Consider the following 19571-nt stretch of genomic DNA (forward strand, 5'->3'; position numbering starts at 1 on the left):
AGGTAGAATTTTTGAAAAGCATCACTTGAAACAGAGGCAGGTCTGCATGGAATCAAGAATAGATTACACTGTGATGGAGTTACATGGGCATGTGTATGTGCAATATAGAGAGAGATGTGTGTGTGTGTGGGGAAGAGGAGGAAGGATGCTGTTTTCTAGTTGCTTTTAAAGTGTCTATGAAATGGGGCCAGCTTCATGCTGCAAGAGAAGAGCTGAATTTTCTGAGGAAATATACACAGGATACAGAGACAAACAGACGCTCACAGAATTTTTGACGCACACTTTTGAGTTGTAACCCAAACAGCATTTCATCATTCCCCTCTATGACGATACTTTGAATCACCTGAGAGATGTCTGTGGTGAGGCCACAACAACTATGCTTGGTGTGTTCCTGATTGTTTGATCGCAGTCCCAAAAGGCACACGGTTTCATTCAAAGAGACACTCGTTTGACTTTTTCCTCAAGCCTAAATAATTCAAAAAGACTATTGTTTCCTGTGAAAGTGAACTTGAGAACTTAAGAATGATAAATTATATAGTTTTATAGTTTCAGCATGGTCAGAGGTTGATCTGTGAAGGCCAGACTAGTGATGAACATTGAGTTTTGGTTAAGACAGAAGCTCCTTCTGAGCAGCTATGAGATGGAAGACCTGCCTGTGTAACTTTTCACACTCTGGAGATGTCATCTCGGCATTGCCACAGGCTTGACTTCTCTCTTCTTTTACCTGCTCATCTTTGATGTCATTCATGCTAAAAAAAGAGAAATGACATCTCATATCGCATTATGATCTCTCTAATTAAAAGTCTGTCTTGCCATCTCATTAATGATGCTGTCATGTATGTGAGTAATAATTCTTTTGTCTCAAAGTATACGTCTGTGTCAGTGACGCAAAACACAGCATTACAACACAAGATAACTGTAACTTGGGTGAACCACATACAGTAGATATAATTGAAAGTATTTAGATTGCTCCAAAATTGTCATTGGTCTTATTTATGGTTATCCTGCAAGGTCAATAACCAAGGTACCTGATAAAATCCTTAATGGTGGGTTAATGATTTAGCTTAAATTATTAAAATGATATTTAAGATGGATAATAGAATTTCATTAATAATTAAACTCTGAATCTGTTTTAAATGTCAGAGTATAGATTCAGTGTAATACACACACAGACACACCCACACACATTCAAAAAATGTTTTACTTACTGTACTAATATTATATATATCATTATGTACTATAATGTAATATATTTAAATCTGTGTGTACTCTTATTAATTATAATGTTCAGATTTATATATACAGTTGTGGTCAGAATTATTGGAACCCTTGGTAAATATGATCAAAGAAGACTGTGAAAATTAACCTGCTTTGTTAATCCTTTTGATCTTTTATTTAAAAAAATCACAAAAAGCTAACCTTTCATTGGATAATAAGAATTTAAAATGGGGGGAAATATCATTATGAAATAAATGTTTTTCTCTGATACACATTGGTCACAATTAACGGCACCTTTTTATTCAATTCTTTTTGAAACCTCCATTTGTCAGTTTAACAGCTCTAAATCTTCTCCTATAATGCCTGATGAGGTTAGAGAACACCTGACAAGAGATCAGAGACCATTCCTTCATCCAGAATCACTCCAGACCCTTTAGATTCACAGCTCCATGACGGTGCTTCTTCTCTTCAGTTCACCTCACTCATTTTCTACAGGGTTCAGGTCAGAGGACTGGAATGGCCAGCAGAAGCTTGGTTTTGTGCTCAGTGACCCATTTTTGTGTTGTTTTTGAGGTTTGTGTTTGGATTATTGTACGGTTGGAAGATCCAAACATGACCCATTATAAGATTTCTAATAGAATCAGTCACTTATTGATTTTTTATCTGTTGGTATTTGATAGAATCCATGATGCCATGTGTCTAAACAAGATGTCCAGGACCTCCAGCAGAAATATAGGCCCACAACATCACAAATACAGCAGTATATTTCATTGTACACATGGGGTACTTTTTATCCCTGTGTTAACCAAACCCATCTTGAGTGTTTGCTGCTAAAAAGCTCATTTTTTAGTTTCATCTGACCATAGAAGCCAGTCCCATTTGAAGTGCCAGTCCTGTCTGATAACTGAATATGCTGGAGTTTGTTTTTGGATGAGCTAGGAGAATTTTTCTTGAAATCCTCCCAAACAACATGTGGTGATGTAGGGGCTGTTTGACAATTTTTTTTTAAGGTTTTCTGACCCCGAGACTCAACTATTTTCTGCAATTCTCCAGCTGTGATCCTTGAAGAGTCTTTAGCCACTCAAACTCTCCTCCTCACCGTGCATTAGGACGATATAGACACACGTCCTCTTCCAGGCAGTTTCATTACATTTTCTGTTGATTGGAAATTCTTAATTATTGCCCTGATGGTGGAAATGGGGATTTTCACTGCTCTAGCTCTTTTCTTAAAGCCACTTCACTAATTTGTGAAGCTCAATTATCTTTTGCTGCACATCAGAAATATATTCTTTGTTTTTTCTCATTGTGATGGATGATTAAGGGAATTTGGGCTTTGTTTTCCCTCCTATTTATATTTCTGTGAAACAGGAAGCCATGGCTGGATAATTTCATGTTCATAATCACCCTAGAGTGCTCAAAATTGTGAATATGAATGGGAATATACTTCAGAGATATTTTACTCTTAAGAATTTCTAGGGGTGCCAATAATTGTGTCCAACGTGTGTTTGAGAAAAACATTTATTTCATAATGATATTTCCCCCCCATTTTAAATTCTTATTATCCAATGAAAGGTTAGCTTTTTGTGAATTTTTTAAATAAAAGATCAAAAGGATTAACAAAGCAGGTTAATTTTCACAATCTTCTTTGATCATATTTACCAAGGGTTCCAATAATTCTGACCACAACTGTATATATATATATATAGAATATATTAATTCTAACATATACAATGTAAAACATTGTACTAGCAACCAAGTTTAGACAAATACCAATTGCATTTGTCTAAACAAATACAATCAAATCTTATTTGAAATTTATTTTCAGCATTTTTTTTTTCAAGTCCTTCCAAATATCCATGCATTTAAATCATGATTTTTTTTACATTAACGCAAGTGTAAATGTCAGAATGTTGTGCATTTCAGATTTTATTTGATATACGTAATACAAAAATAAAATCAAAATCAGTGAATATCCAATATTTATTGATAAACAGACTCAGAGTTGTGCTGTTGTACTCAGTAAGTTATTGGTTTCTTCAAAGGTGCGCACACAGATTTTCAGTTATATTTGTCACAAAATGAGCCTAGCCATTTTGGTCTAAGCTACACTCTTTGCAGCTTGCAATTCTTCATAAAAGCACTATACAGAAAGGGCCATCCACCACTGAAGGTGAATGCCGATGTGATTGACAGGTTCTTTATACTTCACAAGAGAGAGACAGATGAGCTTTCCCGCAGACAGGAAAGCCCAGACCCAGAAACAGATCAAGAAGTAAGTTGCAGCTCAGTTTTGGATCGATAATATCTAAAGGGAAAAGCCCATTGGGAGGCTCTTGAGAGGAAATAGCCCAGAGGAAGCAGGTAATAAAAAAGACAAGTGCTTTACACAATACAGAAAAGTGTGCTCTAATAAAAGCCCCACCATTTCTGCCCTTGTATTCGTTTAAAGGGTATAGACAATTTTCAACATGAACATAGATGATATGGATTAGTTATGTTGCGATGCACTATGAATATATGGTCAAAACATATGAGTATGTCCCAAGTGTAAAGAGGCTTTAAATGCAATTTGTAGGTTATAAAGCAATGTGAGATCATGTGAGATGTAATCACCAATGTGAGTTGGAGAATTTCCCACGGTTGGTTAACTGTAATTTGAAACTGCCGCTCACCAGTGTAGTGAGGTGTATTGAGAAGTCAAACTCTCTCTAGCTCTCATCTGGGCTTTCATAAACTCGAGCAAATGTGTTCTCAAGTCTCTCTCAGGAGTCCAAGTCAAGTCTAAAGGCCAAGGCTCTGCCAACAAGATCAAATCCAGACAAAACCAAAGCAGAATTGTGCGTTGTGCAGTAAATGTGTTTCGTTTCTGAATTAGTGTTTTAAATGAATCAATAGAGTGACTGCAATGACTTGTTCATAAAGATGATGACTTGTTTTGTACCTAAATTAAGTAGTGTTTTAAATTAAGTAGTGTTTTAAAAAATCGTTGATTTAATGTGACTGGTTCAACAGCTATGTCATCACCTACTGGTGTAACACTGTAACCTATAGAAAAAGTCACTGAAAAATATGGGACAGTCAAAATACAAGTATGCAAGCAATTCTTTTTTTGTGCTTGATGGACTTCCTTTTGCTTAAACAATGGTGGTATTCTGGAAATATGTCTCCTTTCTTTTAGACCTAAAGACGTGTGTTGTCTCTAATTTTGAGTCCAAGTCAAGTCCCAAGTCAGTTGCTCAGTTAAGTCTTAGTTCTATGCAGTTTTTCATTGCAACATTTTATTAAACATGTCTTTATTGAGAAAGTATATAAGATAACAGAAAAATCTTCAATGGAGACAATTTTTAACTATCATCCCACCCTCAGCATCCACATGTTCCATTACACAGGGCTAAATAAAATAAAATAAAATGTAAAAAGAATAAAACAAAAGGGAGAATAAGTTCTGCTACACATGGGCTAAGACAGACAAATATTACCACATCAAATAAAGCACATCACATTTGCATCAATCACTGGATTGAGAGGAATCTAGCATTTCTTGTATTACTATTTGTTGTTTTCAAGGAATTGTATAAAAAGGTCCCATATTTTATAGTAATCTTTCAGTTTACCCTTAATACTGTATGTCAGTTTTTCCAAAACAATACAGTGTGATAGATCTTTTAAGCAATGACCAATTGATGGACCTTCTATTTTCTTCCAGTAAAATGCAATTGACCGTCTTGCGAGAACTAAAAAAAACTAAATCTATCATTTTCATTTGATGTCTTGATACTGATATACCAACATGAATTAGACCTAGCACACATATTTCAGGAGTCATTGGAACTGGTTTTAAAATAATTGAAGATATTAATGTCATCACTTTTTGCCAGAATGTCTGAATAACATCACATGTCCAAACACAGTGAAAGAGCGTTCCCTTATATTTTTGGCATTTAAAGCAAACATCTGGAATATTAGGGTTACATTTGTTAAACTTTTCAGGTGTTCATTGCAACATTTTATACTAATTTTCAGCAGAAGAGTTCAGGGCAAGCCCAACACACATGGCTATGCTATGAGTGGATGGTTTGTCTTTGTGTCTCTGCCATTTGCTGATGTCTTGCCCTGTCTCTCCCAGCCTTGACGGATACGGGTGACACTGCGGTCCACACATGGAGTGATCAGGATTAGCTTTAGAATCAGAACCACACAGGGGACCACTAGAGACAACATATATGCTGGAGGCATCCACCACCTATATGATGTAGGTTTCAGAAATTTGCCCCAGCCATACAGAAATGTGTGAGTGGTACAGAGCAGCAGGGTAATGTAGCCCAGTTTTGACTGTTAAAAAAAAGGAAGAAAAATAATTTGATCAAACATCATTGTCAATGTGTGAAAAATTCAACATTGAAATTTTAAAAACAATCTGGATGCATTTGTGACCCTGGACCACAAAACCACTCTTAAGTCGCTGGGGTATATTTGTAGCAGTAGCCAAAAATACACCGTATGTGTCAAAATTATTGATTTTTCTTTTATACCAAAAAATCGTAAGGACATTAAGTAAAGATCATGTTCCATGAAGATATTTTGTAAATTTCCTACTGTAAATACTGTATATCAAAACTAAATTTTTGATTATTAACATGCATTGCTAAGAACTTCATTTGGACAACTTTATAGGCCATTTTCTCAATATTTCAATTTTTTTTTTTGCAGCCTCAGATTCCAGATTTTCAAATAGTTGTATCTCGGCCAAATATTGTCCTATAACAAACCATACATCAATGGAAAGCTTATTTATTCAGCTTTCAGATGATGTATAAATCTCAATTTCAAAAAATTGACCCTTATGACATTTGTTCTGATCAATACTGTGTTTGCAGCTCTCAGTCCGGACAAAAAACTCCAACATTGTCCATATTGTATTATGCATTCTAAACTTATTAGTAAAATAATCTTCAGTGACACTCAAATTTATGCATTTCCACAGACTGACAATGTAATACCTGTACAAAACGGAACTCCCTCCAGTTTAGGGAGTTGCTCACAGATGGAAGGGATGTAATTCCTAGCAGGACAAACAGTCCAAATCCTAGAATTCCCATGGAATAGTAGGAGTCAACACGCCAGGCCATCGTGTTGTCAAACTCATAGGTTTTGTTATCTTTTACCTGCAAAACACCATGAGTTAGTTCCTTAGCTTTATCTTTTAGTCAATGTACAAGTTTTGTGTGTGTGTCACAATTATTTTTTATAGCTTTAATGTAGCCTTGTAAAGTTGTAAAGTCATCAAACAGCATTTGCAACTCAATTTACTTTAGTGATATGACATTATTTATTAGTGAAACAGTGATCTTAACCAAGAAAAAAATTAGGGCGGGACTAATTTTGATGAAATCGGGAATTTGTTGGATCTTACAAAGTGGGCGTTCCATATAGCCTACGTGTTGACGTCAGCCAGGATAGAAATTTAGAGCATTATATTTTTTAGAAATTCAGTGCATTTAGGTGCAGTAACTGATTTCTGAGAAACACTGTTGATATTTGAAATAACCAAAACAAACACGCCCCTACCTAAAAGATTGTAGGCTACCCATATCTTGATAGCTCTGCCCCCAAATTCACAAACATGCTATGAAACACAGGCACCTCCCCCATCATAAGAGGACACGCCCCTTACTGGTGATTGGCTACAAGGTACTTTGGTGCTGATCTGATCCACTTTCAACGGCATTTCTTAGGAATCTCTTTACTGCACCTTGAAAGTTTATGAGGGTACATTTTTTTTGTAAAGCAAGAAAGAAAGAAAGAAAGGAAGGACAGAAAAAAAGCAATTTTCACAAGAATACCACGTAAATAGGGAAAGATGTTTGTTTTGATTTCTGGAAAGTTCATTTTAACTTCGTATTGATTTTAAAGAGCTGTTTGGTAGTAAATGAACTGCCCATATTAGAATAGTATTCTTAAAAGTATTCAACTTACCAGTGATATAGTGTGGACATTTATCTTGTAGCGTACATAATATCTGATGGGTATAACTAAAGTGTAAAGAACATGTAGAAAACCAAAGGCCAGTGCTAACAGACCCAGCTGTTTCCTACACAGCATCCAGCGATCCAACCAATCAGGGAAGCGACGGTATTTAGTGCCATTATAAAGTTGCAGAAATCCAGCCAATGCACCTGGCAGGTAACAGAGGGCCAGCATCACCAGAGAGACGATGGGAAAGGCCTTGTTGGCCAGTGAGATCATAATGCGAAAAGCAATGTCTTTACCATTGGTAACACGCTCATAGATAACGTCTCTTGTGAGCACGTAGAAGAATATGAAAGCTGTTAAACAAATGGCGATGTTGAGAGGAAGTCTCCAAAGAGGAAAGAGCTGCAAGGGCAGATCTTCTAACTCAGCAGCCGCTCGGAGGGAGCCTCTGTCCTGGGCAGTGAAACCAAGACTTTGAGCAATGTCCATCACTTGCTGTTTAGCATCAGCACGGTCTCCACAGATAAGTACCTAAACAAACGAAGAAAAAAAACAGTGTCATGGAAAACATAATAATATTTTGTGTAGCTACATTTAAAATACAGACTATCTGCTATTAGCAAAAACGTTGATATTAGTTAATGCAATGGCATTAACTTGAAATAACAATGAACATTACTTTTACACCATTTAATGTTGATTTTTGCATTGGTTACTAATACATTTTTAACATTTCAAGTTATAGTATCAATTAATTTACTTATTAGTTGCATACATTAATATTAGATAATTTATTGTTCACGAACATGAATTAAGAATAAGTAGTAGTAGACTGTATTTAGAAATCAGCATTAGGTGAAAGTTACAACTTCGGTGCACTGCTACAGAACTTTGGACTGCTACAGAAATCTGCCTCCACTGCACAAAAACATTTTTGTAGGCTTGTCACAGATAATGGGGTAAGACAGAAAACCAGTTTTGAACATTGATTTTTTAATTTCATAATGGAACTTTGTTAGGTCATACTCAGAAAATCTTGCATATAGTACATACTGTATTTAATCTAGGTTGATGTTAAATACGGCAAATATTAATGCATTTTTAGGATTTGTTCAAATTGATATTGATGTATTGTGAATAACAATGAACAATAGTATATTTATAAATTCTAAATAGTTATACATGTGGTACAAAATGTTCATTGTTAGTTCCTAATGCATAAAGTAATGTTAACAAATATAACCTTATTGTAAAGTGCAGGGCTGTGCAGAGACCTTTGGAGGGGCAGGTGCTTAAAGTATAAAAGGGGTACATGGAATGCAATTTTTAATAGGGCTGTGCTCCTTGCTGATATGTGTATCGAAATGGATGCTTCTGTATTGATACAGCAGCAGATGCCATGATGCAGGTTTGAAAAAGAAACACAGAACAGAAAAGACCATTTTAAGTTTAAATGTTAAAGACATTTTTTGCACCTCTTAATTACTCTGGAATTATATTATTATTATTATTGTTGTTGTTGTTATTGCGTTTACAGGGTATGGTGGTTTTGCTGTTGTAAACACTACTGTTGTTGTTGTAGAAAAAATATTCCTGTCTTATTTAAAATATAATTCTGTTCTAATCCTGTTCTGAATTTATTCTCTTTTTTTTGAATGATAATGATTATAAAAACAGGATTGATAAGTATAATTCGGAGGACGAGAAATCAGTATAAGCCTGTTTTACCAGTTTTGTGATAATTATAAGGCACTCTACGTTTTTTTAAATAAATACTGTAATAATAATAGTTAAAAGAATGAATAGTTTTTAGTCAGATAACATCAAAAAGACAAGTCACCTCGACGCGCTTTAAACTGTTCCCAATTAAACAGCAAGAACTAAAGAGAAAAATCACCTTTGTTTTTATTGCTGTGTGCAGAACTACTTTAGCTGCATTTTTAATATTTAATATTAATTTTAATAAAATGTAAATTCGTCCCCCGCACTTTATTCGCGCTCGAGCAGGTGTTTTCACATAGAGGTTTCTAGATTTAAATGAAAAGAGACATGACCTGACGTTTTAATCGTATACAAAATGAGATGTGAATATCAGGAGAGCTGAACACTCTCGTGCAGTGCATGTTTCATTCATACTCGAAGTCAGAGGGTGCTCTTGAGCAGAAACTTTTGACGTGCAGGAAATCCCTAATATGGACAAACTCACATGGTATGCTGTAGCTGAGCTGAATAAAAAGCAAACGTTTTTACTGATGAAATGTGAAGACTATAAACACATGATTGCGAAAATATATGGTTTAGGCCTATGTGTGTTTTTCAAGTTATCTTCAGGTAATAAATAAATAAACTATATGAAAAATGCAGTCCTGATTGACATATCATTTAGTATAGAAACTATAAAATATATTTCCTGAATTATTCTGTGATAAAAATGGGAAAAGGGTGTTCGTAGTAGCCTTTATAAACCAATCATAAAATTGTCCTTAGGAAAACATTGAACAAAAATATTGTAGCCCCTTGCTGCAGCTAACCTTGTTTCCACAGTCTACACACAGCAATATAAACAACAGCTGTGCGTGATCTCTTCACACTGTTCCCATAAAATAATAATAATTCTATAATATAAGTTTACAAGTGCACCGCTCCACTGAGAACTCCACTTACTGGCAGCCGCAGACGTTATTGAAGGCATCCTAAAGGTGTCTGTCTGAACATGAGTCCCGGATGAGATCGTCAGGTGAAAGGTCATCATGTGGATAATTTAATTTAAGGCTAAACTATTGTTAATTAATTTTACTAATAGTTAGATTGGGCAGGCCTTCACAAAAGGGCATTTAATTACATAAAAAAAAAATTGCCTTTACAAAAGGGCACTTTGGGCATCAAGAGGAAAAGGGGCAGGTGCTCAAGCACCCACCTCTGCACGTGCCTGTAAAGTGTTACCACAAAAACTACTCAAGCAGCAATTTTTTTTTCATGTGGTTTGAAAAAAAAGTGTTTTTTTTCAAGCTGGTTTTTGATTTATTATAACAAGTTGCTATTCAGTTGACCTACACAACCTTTTGAAACAAAATGCTTCTTTAATAGTTTCAAACAGCAGGGAAATATCCTCTGGGAATTAAATTTAGATCACAGCAATGTGCAGTGTGAGCCTGAACAATACAATATGTTGGCACAGTTGGCCTTTAGAAAAAAGAACAAGAAATTCTAATCAAAATGAGAAATAATAACAAATTGACTGCTTGGCCGGGTGTGACACAAACAGGTGTCAAAGAACATACGCACTAATATAGCGATAATAATAGTTTGCCAGAGCTCAGATTCCATCTGGCCAGTTTCTCAACCATCACCTGCTGATGTAAATATGACTTTCCTACAGAAAGACTCTATCGCTAAGAGGGAGACTCTTGCCTCATTTCATGAACATTTTTTTTTTTTGTGAATTTGCGGAATATATATATATATTTTTACATTTATTTGCTTGATTTTACATGTTTTACCTGCCGGTTAGTATATTCTGTCCACCTGACAGAATTGAGTTTATGTGTATGTGTGTGTTTTACCTGTCTGTTGGCATCTAGTCCTCCCGACTGCAGTGCCCAGGCAGAGATGGTGTTGAAGGCTTTGACTACCGTCGCCCCTGGAACCAGCTTGTTCAGGTATTCTGCATTGGATTCTGGGTACAGACCCCTCTTGAGATTATTGCTGACGTCTACCAGCACCTTTCCCTCAAGATCTGAAGCCAGGGAGCTCAAAAATCCATAGTGCTCCCTCTGCACAGCCACGAAAACCACATGTGCATCACAAGCTGCAGCTGCATGAGTCATGACCTTTGACCCCTTAGGCAGCAACAGAGAGTTTTTAGGGGCCCGGGATCCATATGCAACATTGTATCCCGACTGGAGCAAACGGAGCCCCAGTGAGCGTCCAAAATCACCCGTTCCAAAGATGCACACTGTCTCTGGTTTATGCATCTTTTCACTGAGATCTGACATTGCAACCGAGTCTGAACTCATTTCTAAAAAAATAAGAGACAACACCATACACCGTAAGGAAAATAAAGTTCAATTAAACCGACAAGTAATGGCTATTACAAAGTACACTAAAAGAACACCGTTTACACTTTTTAATTTCAGATTTGGTACAAGTGCTGTGGCTGTAGATGATTATATTTCTACTTGAGTGATTTAAATGCTTGTTTTTTTGGGCCACCACAGGCGATGATGGTGTAATCAAATTTAATTATGGTCTGCACATAGTACATTTGGGTGCACCAGTTAATTTATGGTTTATTTACTACTTCAGAAGTACATAGGCTGATATAATGCAAAATACACAGATCATAACGTAAAGGCAAAAATCTAAAACCTAAATAATCCCAAAAAACCTTAAAGAAAATAATTAGCAAATTATAATAAATTATTTTAAATGAAATGAAATTTGCTCAGAAGGAATCAACAAATACTCACTGATAATTTTTGCTGGAATTTGTGCACCAGTTTCTGAAAAATCCACAGATCTCTTGTAGAGTCAGATCCTGACTGTTGAAGTCACTAAGAGTGTGATTTTATTGCAGAATTTCTGAATTGTCTGTGCCAAAATCTATCGTCATATCCCCAAAAGCTGTTTGGCAATGTGGTGTGATCATCAAAACCAGCTTTTACTCTTCTTCTTTAGTTCTTCTGCAATTTCCCTTTTATCCACTGGTAACTGAGGCTGTTTATCGTCTGTATGGATCTGTTTATAAGCACAAGTGTGTGAGAGGCATTTTTTTATGAGCCTGGACCTGCCCACAGCTTAGTGGGGGTTTAGATTTGGGAAAAGTGAGAGAGGTTGTTTTGGTAATGGATAAAGTACCATGTGGAAATTCCAGAGCAACTGTAACTCTCTCTCTCTGTGTGTGTGTGTGTGTGTGTGTGTGTGTTGAAAGGAACATAATGTTTGCTTGGAATTTCCTCCTGTGTGTTTTGAGGCCAAGGCCTGCCTGGAAGAAAGTTGTGCAACAGCGGAAATAACTGCTACGGTCTGGCCAAGTATCTCAAGCTTCAGAAACACTGTTTCCCTGAATCAGCATTGTTCTGCTATAAATCAAAAAAGAAAACTAATTTGTCTGTTGTTTGTAAATTCATCCAGAAGACTTTCCATAAATAGAGTGAGCTTTTTTCTTCATATGCTTCATAAAAATAACTGACTTGTGTAACATATACTACTCCCAGAATCTTGAATGATACATTGAATCACAGCATGCATGATCTGCTGCACACCTCCACCCATCTGCGAAACCCACAGATGTGTCATCTAACAGCAATAAGCACATGGAGATTTTTTACGATGACGTTTATAGCGGTCCCCTCGTATATATCCACATTAGGACTACCTTACCACCAGGGTTAAGACTTAAGGGGCACAGTCACAGCATGTCTCCAGTTCTACATGATCAGCAATACATCACACACTGTAAACTCCTCATTACTCCTGTTCTGCTGGCTGAGAGCTGAAAGACTTCTTTGTCATTTATAATTATAACTGCATGTGCCTACCTGCAGTATGGGCCACCCTCAACTTAAACCAGATGATTGTTTTCCTAGATAAGCACACATGGTACAAGTATGCGTGGGATTGGTTGTCTTAAAATGTCACAGATGTACAGATATTTATGTATGGATGACACGGAACGTTTGTGGGTTTAAAGGAATATTCCACATTCAGTACACATTAAGTGCAATCTAAAATGGTAGTGGAATAATGTTGATAACCACTGTTTATTTTCTCTTTAAAAAAGAAAAAAATCTTAAAAGAAGGCGCTTACAGTAAAAGTGAATGAGGCTAGTCTAAATTACTAGTTAAATACTTACGGTCTTATTAGTATTTTATTTTCATGTGGGGAAAATAACTTCTCCACTTTTCTGTATGAAGTCATATGCAATTTTACTACTTTTTAGGAACACCCAAAACCCCCAAATTACTGTAAATTTAAAAAGAATGATTTGCAACTCTTACCTTACAGATTTTAATAGAAGAAGGTGAGTGCTTTTCATTCAGGTTCACCTTTTTTCTTTGAAGTCTTCCAGAAACTGGCGCCTGATTACTTCCATTGATGGCTTTTTTAATTATTGTATTTATTTTAATAATTAGCCTTGGATTTTTTGTGGTAATTGACATTGTGCCTCAAATGCTTTTGACTGAACGCAATTTGTACAGAATATTCCTTTAAAAGTGAACTGTTGCTCAATGTTGACATTTTGAGTGTTGCATTACACTCTGATAAATTAGCAGGTGTCAGTGTGTTTCTGTGATGCTGGACCGTGAAACAATTTTTGTTATTTATTTATTTATTTTTGTGAGCTGCGTGCAGTCATGGTTGCATTCAGTAGTGAGGGCAAAAGTGGTGAGAATTATTCAGAAAACCTGTCTGAAAAGAAAGCATCTGAAATTCACTTTTGGCTGTTCCAAACTCTAAATTGGAACATGGTCTGTCTACAATATGTGAATTCAAACATAATTAAATACAGTCTTGGCCTCCTAGCTCTCCCAGCCATGAACAGATGTTCTCATTTGCATCTGGTATCATAAGGAAATGAGACCAGAGTAACTCACAGGATAGAATGGGCAAGTATGATATTTGGACGACGTTGGCCAAACATTTCAGTAATTTCCGAGATGTCAACAGAAAATGCGGAGGCACAGCAACTACAGTTACCGCAGATGAAGAAAGAAATGTTTGTTATGATGCCTGGTAAACCAAGGACAGATCTGGAAGGCGAATGGTTTTATGTAGAAATTACAGGGTAGATTCTCCAAAGAAAAGAGCTCTTCAAGGAGAATTCTGCTTACATGTAAGCGCAAGGTCAAGACAATTTTCATTGAGACCAGAAGCCATTTCCAAGTCAGTGCATATTTATACACACATTGTTTCATTGTAAGTATATAATGTAGGTATGTGTACAGAATCCCCTTAGGTACAAATACCTGGGGTTATAATTCATGTTTTTTTTTCAGATTGTCTCAGCTGATTCACCCTAATGGCCTCTTGAATTTTTCAAAACATTAACATTTTTGAAAAACGTGTTCGTTTTTTTCTATTAAAATTTTTTTCTATTAAAAGCATTAAAACACGTTTTGATCGATTTTTTTGTAAGGTTTTTGTTTTCCCTGAGCAAAAATAGAGATGCTCTCTTTCTTTCTCTCTCTATCAGACAAACACAGATGTATTTGGCATTCACAAGCTGGAATATTTAAGGTCATGTCCCTTTCCCCCAAACCTCTTTGGCACCTCACGACCCGGAGAGTTTCTTGCTCTCCCTCCTCTGTTGAAATCTGGGGTTTATTTGGTTCATTAAATACAGAATGTGACATCCTCCGAATGCATGCTTTAATTTTAGTCCAATATTGCTAAACAGTGTGTGACGGCAGTATTGCATATGAAGAGTAATCACAAGGATGATATTTACTCACTGTGGGATTGACACTGACGTGATGGGACGGATTTACATAAGAAGAATGAGAAGAAACATGGTGGCGTGTTACTCTTTGACAGCTTGATGAACATGGGAGTTAATTTGCACATATTGTCATGTTTTTGAAGGAGGTATCGGGAGAATACAGTGTTTATTGTGTGAAGTGTTTACCGACTGTTATCTTCTTACATAATTGATGTGAAGAGCTGGAATTGCTTCCTCTGTTCTGATACAGTTTCTGGAACTCGCAGATACAGACATCAGAACACAACAGATTTTGGTCAGAATATGTTCTTCCTGGCTTCTGTCGCTAAGCAATTCCACCTCATAAATTCCCCCATTTGTTTTGTATGAGCAGAGAATGTTTGTGAGAACACAGATGACATCTGCTTAGTAAAATCTGAATCACACTAATTTTGGCTTTATCAGGGAGGATTTTGAACTGTGTACTACGAATTCCAAGAACTCCTACATTTTCAGTGTTTCTTTTTCCTACTGTGCTGGGAGATGGGGTGTGGGGAATTCAGTTTTTTTCCCCCATTCTTTTTAGGAAATGTGTTTTGGAGCTGTGTAAATGGTCAGGTAACGTTGAGCTTAGGTTCAGAATTTATTCATTTCTGCCTTAAAGTAGTCCAGACACTCACAAATTGTGCTCATGTATATATTCTCTGGTGGAAGAAAGAAATAAAACTACAAGGAAGGGAGAGCATGGAAAGAAAAAAAAATATTGAAAAAATCTCACTTGCATCTCCTAGACAACAACGGGAGAGCAAATGGAGACTTTGCCTTGTGAAGATATCTCAGCAATGACACAAACTATTATTAAATGTGTGTGTCTCTGTGTTGTGAATGTATTTGTCTGCATATGTGCTTTGCATTTTTTTCCCCAAAGACACATTCTTATTATTAGGCCCATGTTTTTTCATGATCAGTAGTGGTAATGGCAGTAAGAAATGAACAGGTTTTCATTAGTTTAAACATAATAAGAACTACAAGTATATGAAATATAAATGTTAAAGAAACTGCTACTGCAAACTATCAATCATCAGTGGCTCTCAAAGTTGTGCGGCGCGACCCTAGATGTCTGTAGAGGTACTGCAAGTGTAGCGCGGGAGAATTCCTTCCACAGTAGTTCTCACATCTCGTGCACTACTTCACATTTCAATTTTCCACATTTAAACAAGAGTAGCAATGACGTTTGTGAGCAGTTTCCTCCCTCTTCTCCTTATATGGTAAAGTTCACTGCACTGCACTTGAGTAAACAATAACATTCTCGTGTGTGCATTATTAATATGGCAGGTTTCAATGGCGAAAGGGGAGATTTTCAGGGAATAACAACTTAAATTCCGTTCGTTTGCTCATACAGAACTGTTGTATGACTTTAGAAGACTTGGAATATAGTGTCGTACAATTATTTCTATGATATGTTTATGTAGTTTTGGAGCTCGGAAGAAATCCCCATGTCATTAGGTGCTCCACAACAAAACCAAATGCAAATACGGAGCACGGTGAGTAAATGTTAACCCATTTTTATTTTTTTATTTAAAATTTCTAGTGAACTAACTCTTTTTAATCACTTTTTATTTATGCATTTATTATTTTTTTTATATTTTAGAAGCCATTGTCTATAATTGAAATGTTTTATTAAATGTATATTAAAATTTACAGAAAATAACTACATTGCAGACATACTGTGCATGATAATTGGAGAATTGGGGAAGTGTCCCCGGGTACCGGGAACACTTCCTAAAACACCTGATGTACTTGTTACATTGTTAGAAGAATGGAATCTACGCTAATATTAGTCTGTTTCTTCCTTATTCCAAGGTCACCGTAGCCACCCAAATCCAGACTGTATCCAGATCAGATGGTGGATCAGCACCTAGAGATGACCTCTACAGCCAGGACACTAGATGAGTCCCAGAGACTGATCTCCAGTGAAGACCCTGTCTCCAAGACGGTCATCAGGACAAGACCACAGGAATCAGATGAGTCCTTTGCACAATCTGATTCTGCTTTAGTCTAGATTTAAACTGCTGATTTCGGCAAACTATTTCCCCGTATAAATACTGTAAAGCTGATATAAAGCCATCCAGCTTTATATCATGCTTTGACACAATTTGCATTGTTAAAAGCGCTATACAAATAATATTGACTTGACATACTGGCAGTAAGTTAATTTGTTTGTGATAGGCCTATTCTTTTTGAAAAAAGTGTGTTCATAACCAGTGCTTTTCTAATACTATTCTCCACTTATCATGCACACCAAAACCTTGAGTCGAACTGGATTGAATGAAAGTGAGGCGAAGGCATGTCAGGTGTACAAAGAATATTCATGTTTACAAGATATCACAGATGTAGGCAAGAGAAACATCTGACTGTTCCCGCTGGGACTAAATGTGTGGTGTGTGTGTGTGTGTGTGTGTGTGTGTGTGTGTGTTGTTTCTGCATATGTGTGTGGAAAGAAACAATAGAACAATGTATGAGACAGACAATAGCAGACAAGAACGAGGGTGGCGGAATCCAGCCAATATGGAGAAATGCCATAATAAAATACAGCAGCCTACACTCATAGACACCTAAAATATGTTCCCAGCTCACACTATTAAGTAAACACTAAATTAAAAACATATTCTAAATTTACACCGGCAATAACAATGTTTCATAGGGTTGTGGGTGGAATTTGGCAACAAGCAATACGACAAAACCCAATGGAAGGAAAAAGAGAGAAAAGGAGGAAAAGAAGAGAGAATAATTATCATATCATTGGCTGTATTTTATTGTTTTCTTTTATTGTGTAATTGATGAAATAGGACAGAGATTTCAGAGTTTTGTCTCGGATAAGGTATGCACCACAACAGCGGAAGTGAAGTTTCAACCACATTGATTAATTTGGGAGAAGCAGGTTAAATTATCCATGGCAAATCCATTTAATGAGCAAATAGGTAGAATGAAAGAGGAATTATTCAAAACCCGGTTAATTCAATTACTCAGCTTTCTCCACTAAATGCTACTGATCCAATTCCTCTCCATTAGCGTAATTATTTCCCTCTTTTTACATCCCCCTCTCTCTCTCACTCACTCAGTCTCTGTTGTTATCACTCTTTCTTTTTCCCCACACAAGGTTAATTGCACACTTCAAGTGTTTTAACCCTGTGACCTTATTGGGGCTGACCTTTGCAGAAATCTGGCAGCTTAATTGTTCATGCAAATACTGCTGTGTGCTTTAGATTCTGCAGAACTGTCAACTGATTGTACATTTACTTCAAAAAAAAAAAAAAAAAAAAAGTATATTATAGGAATGTGAAATTTGGAACAGTTTTTTTTTTTTTTAGGATGGCTGTTTGCAGTTTATAAGGAGCAGGGATAAATATGGCTTCCTTTAAGGACAAGACATGAGTATATGTCAAAAGTTTACATTTTCCCATCAAAATGGTTTCATAGAAACCATTTTTTGCAGATACGTCTGTATTATTTATTCAATATGCTGCTGAGGTATGTGTTCTTGCATTGTAGACATTTAGAAGAGAACTATGACTTTACTGGTCATTTATATGAATGTCTTTGCTAGATACATTCCCTTTTATGTGCCTATTGTGATTTACAACATGGATTTAATCTTTCTTTCTTTCAAACAAAAAAGTCAACTCCATATGTCCAGACAGGAAGATTTTGGCAGATTTAGCTCATTTCTAGAGACAGTTTTGTCCCCAAAGTACTGCCAAGTAAATCCACACACAGTTTCACTTTTCTAACTATCCCAGAAACCTTTTAGCCATTTAATATTTGTTAGTGTCATTTCGTATGTTAATTGAGCAGTTTTCCTCATCGGGGATCATAAAATGGTCCCCACAGTGTCTGTGTTTTCAGGTTTTACTTTCTTTGTGTGGGGAAAGCCCCCACACACAACATTTTGAACAGCAGTTCAGTGTTTTTAGGTGAGCTCCCTTTATGCAATCTGTTCTGCTTGACATTCACAGACCGTTCTCATCTGTGCTTTGATTGGTCAATTCTACCGTGCCTGTCTTCAAGGATGTCTTGTTATGCTTATCGAATACATCACACATAATTAGATTATCATGTCATGCACAAATGTTAACATTAATGCCAGGCGGACGTGAGCCTCTCACGGTCCGCACACACATAAGGCTGCTTTCATGGTGGATCAATCGCTTCCTGCTGTGCTTCTCAGTATAAGATTATGGATGGCCAGTGGTTAACTTTTAGACTTATACTTATATTCTTAGACTTATCTGAAGAATATGTGTTGTTTGTTATTGCTTTAGTTTATTGACTTATTTTCTGTGGAAAACTTATGAATATTGAATATGTAATTTTGTTATTGACTAAATGGTAATGAGATGTTGTTGCTTGGAAAAGTAAAATTACTTTTTCAAAAAGTACTTTTTGAAAGCTCTGATAGGCCTGTGTTACTTTAAAGAAAGATGATGCTCTTTTCTGTGAAGGCAGCATTTCAGAGATCCTTGAGATTGTGTTGGACTCATTTTTCAAAACATTTCTGTGTCACATTGAGCACATTCTGTGCAAACACTTGATTTTTATTTTCTATTTCTACAGAACTAAATCCATTTGTTTTTACTTGTCAACTTAATTTTGTTCCGATGTTCCGATGTCATCGTACTTGCCAAAAGTTTGATAGACATAGCTGAATCATTGTTATTAAGATTGTGTGGGTGATTGAATTGAGTTCGCAATATTTTAACAATTAATCATGCAGCTCTACTCAGTCATAACAATTGGTTATTTGAGTTACTGTTGCCTTTCTATCAGCTTGAACCAGTCTGGCCATTCTCCTCTGACCTCTGTTGTCAACAAGGAATTTTCGCCTGCTGCTGCTCACTGGATATTTTCTCTTTTTCAGACCATTTTCTTTAAACCCTAGAGATGGTTGTGCCTGAAAAT

General features: G+C 36.3%; 1 protein-coding gene across 1 annotated transcript; it reads right to left on the reverse strand.

Annotated features, from left to right (window-relative positions):
- Positions 1–3115: 3115 nt before the first annotated feature.
- On the reverse strand, positions 3116–12053 carry LOC306878280 (metalloreductase STEAP4-like). Its single transcript, XM_079430529.1, has 5 exons — positions 11661–12053; positions 10755–11209; positions 7195–7722; positions 6219–6383; positions 3116–5550 (listed from the first exon to the last, which is right to left on the reverse strand). Exons 2-5 carry the CDS (start codon positions 11205–11207, stop codon positions 5275–5277), a joined length of 1422 nt encoding a protein of 473 aa, XP_079286655.1. The 5' UTR covers positions 11208–11209; positions 11661–12053; the 3' UTR covers positions 3116–5274.
- Between the last annotated feature and the right edge of the window lie 7518 nt (positions 12054–19571).

The sequence above is a fragment of the Barbus barbus genome (genome assembly GCF_936440315.1).
Source record: "Barbus barbus genome assembly, chromosome: 12".
NCBI lineage: Eukaryota > Metazoa > Chordata > Actinopteri > Cypriniformes > Cyprinidae > Barbus > Barbus barbus.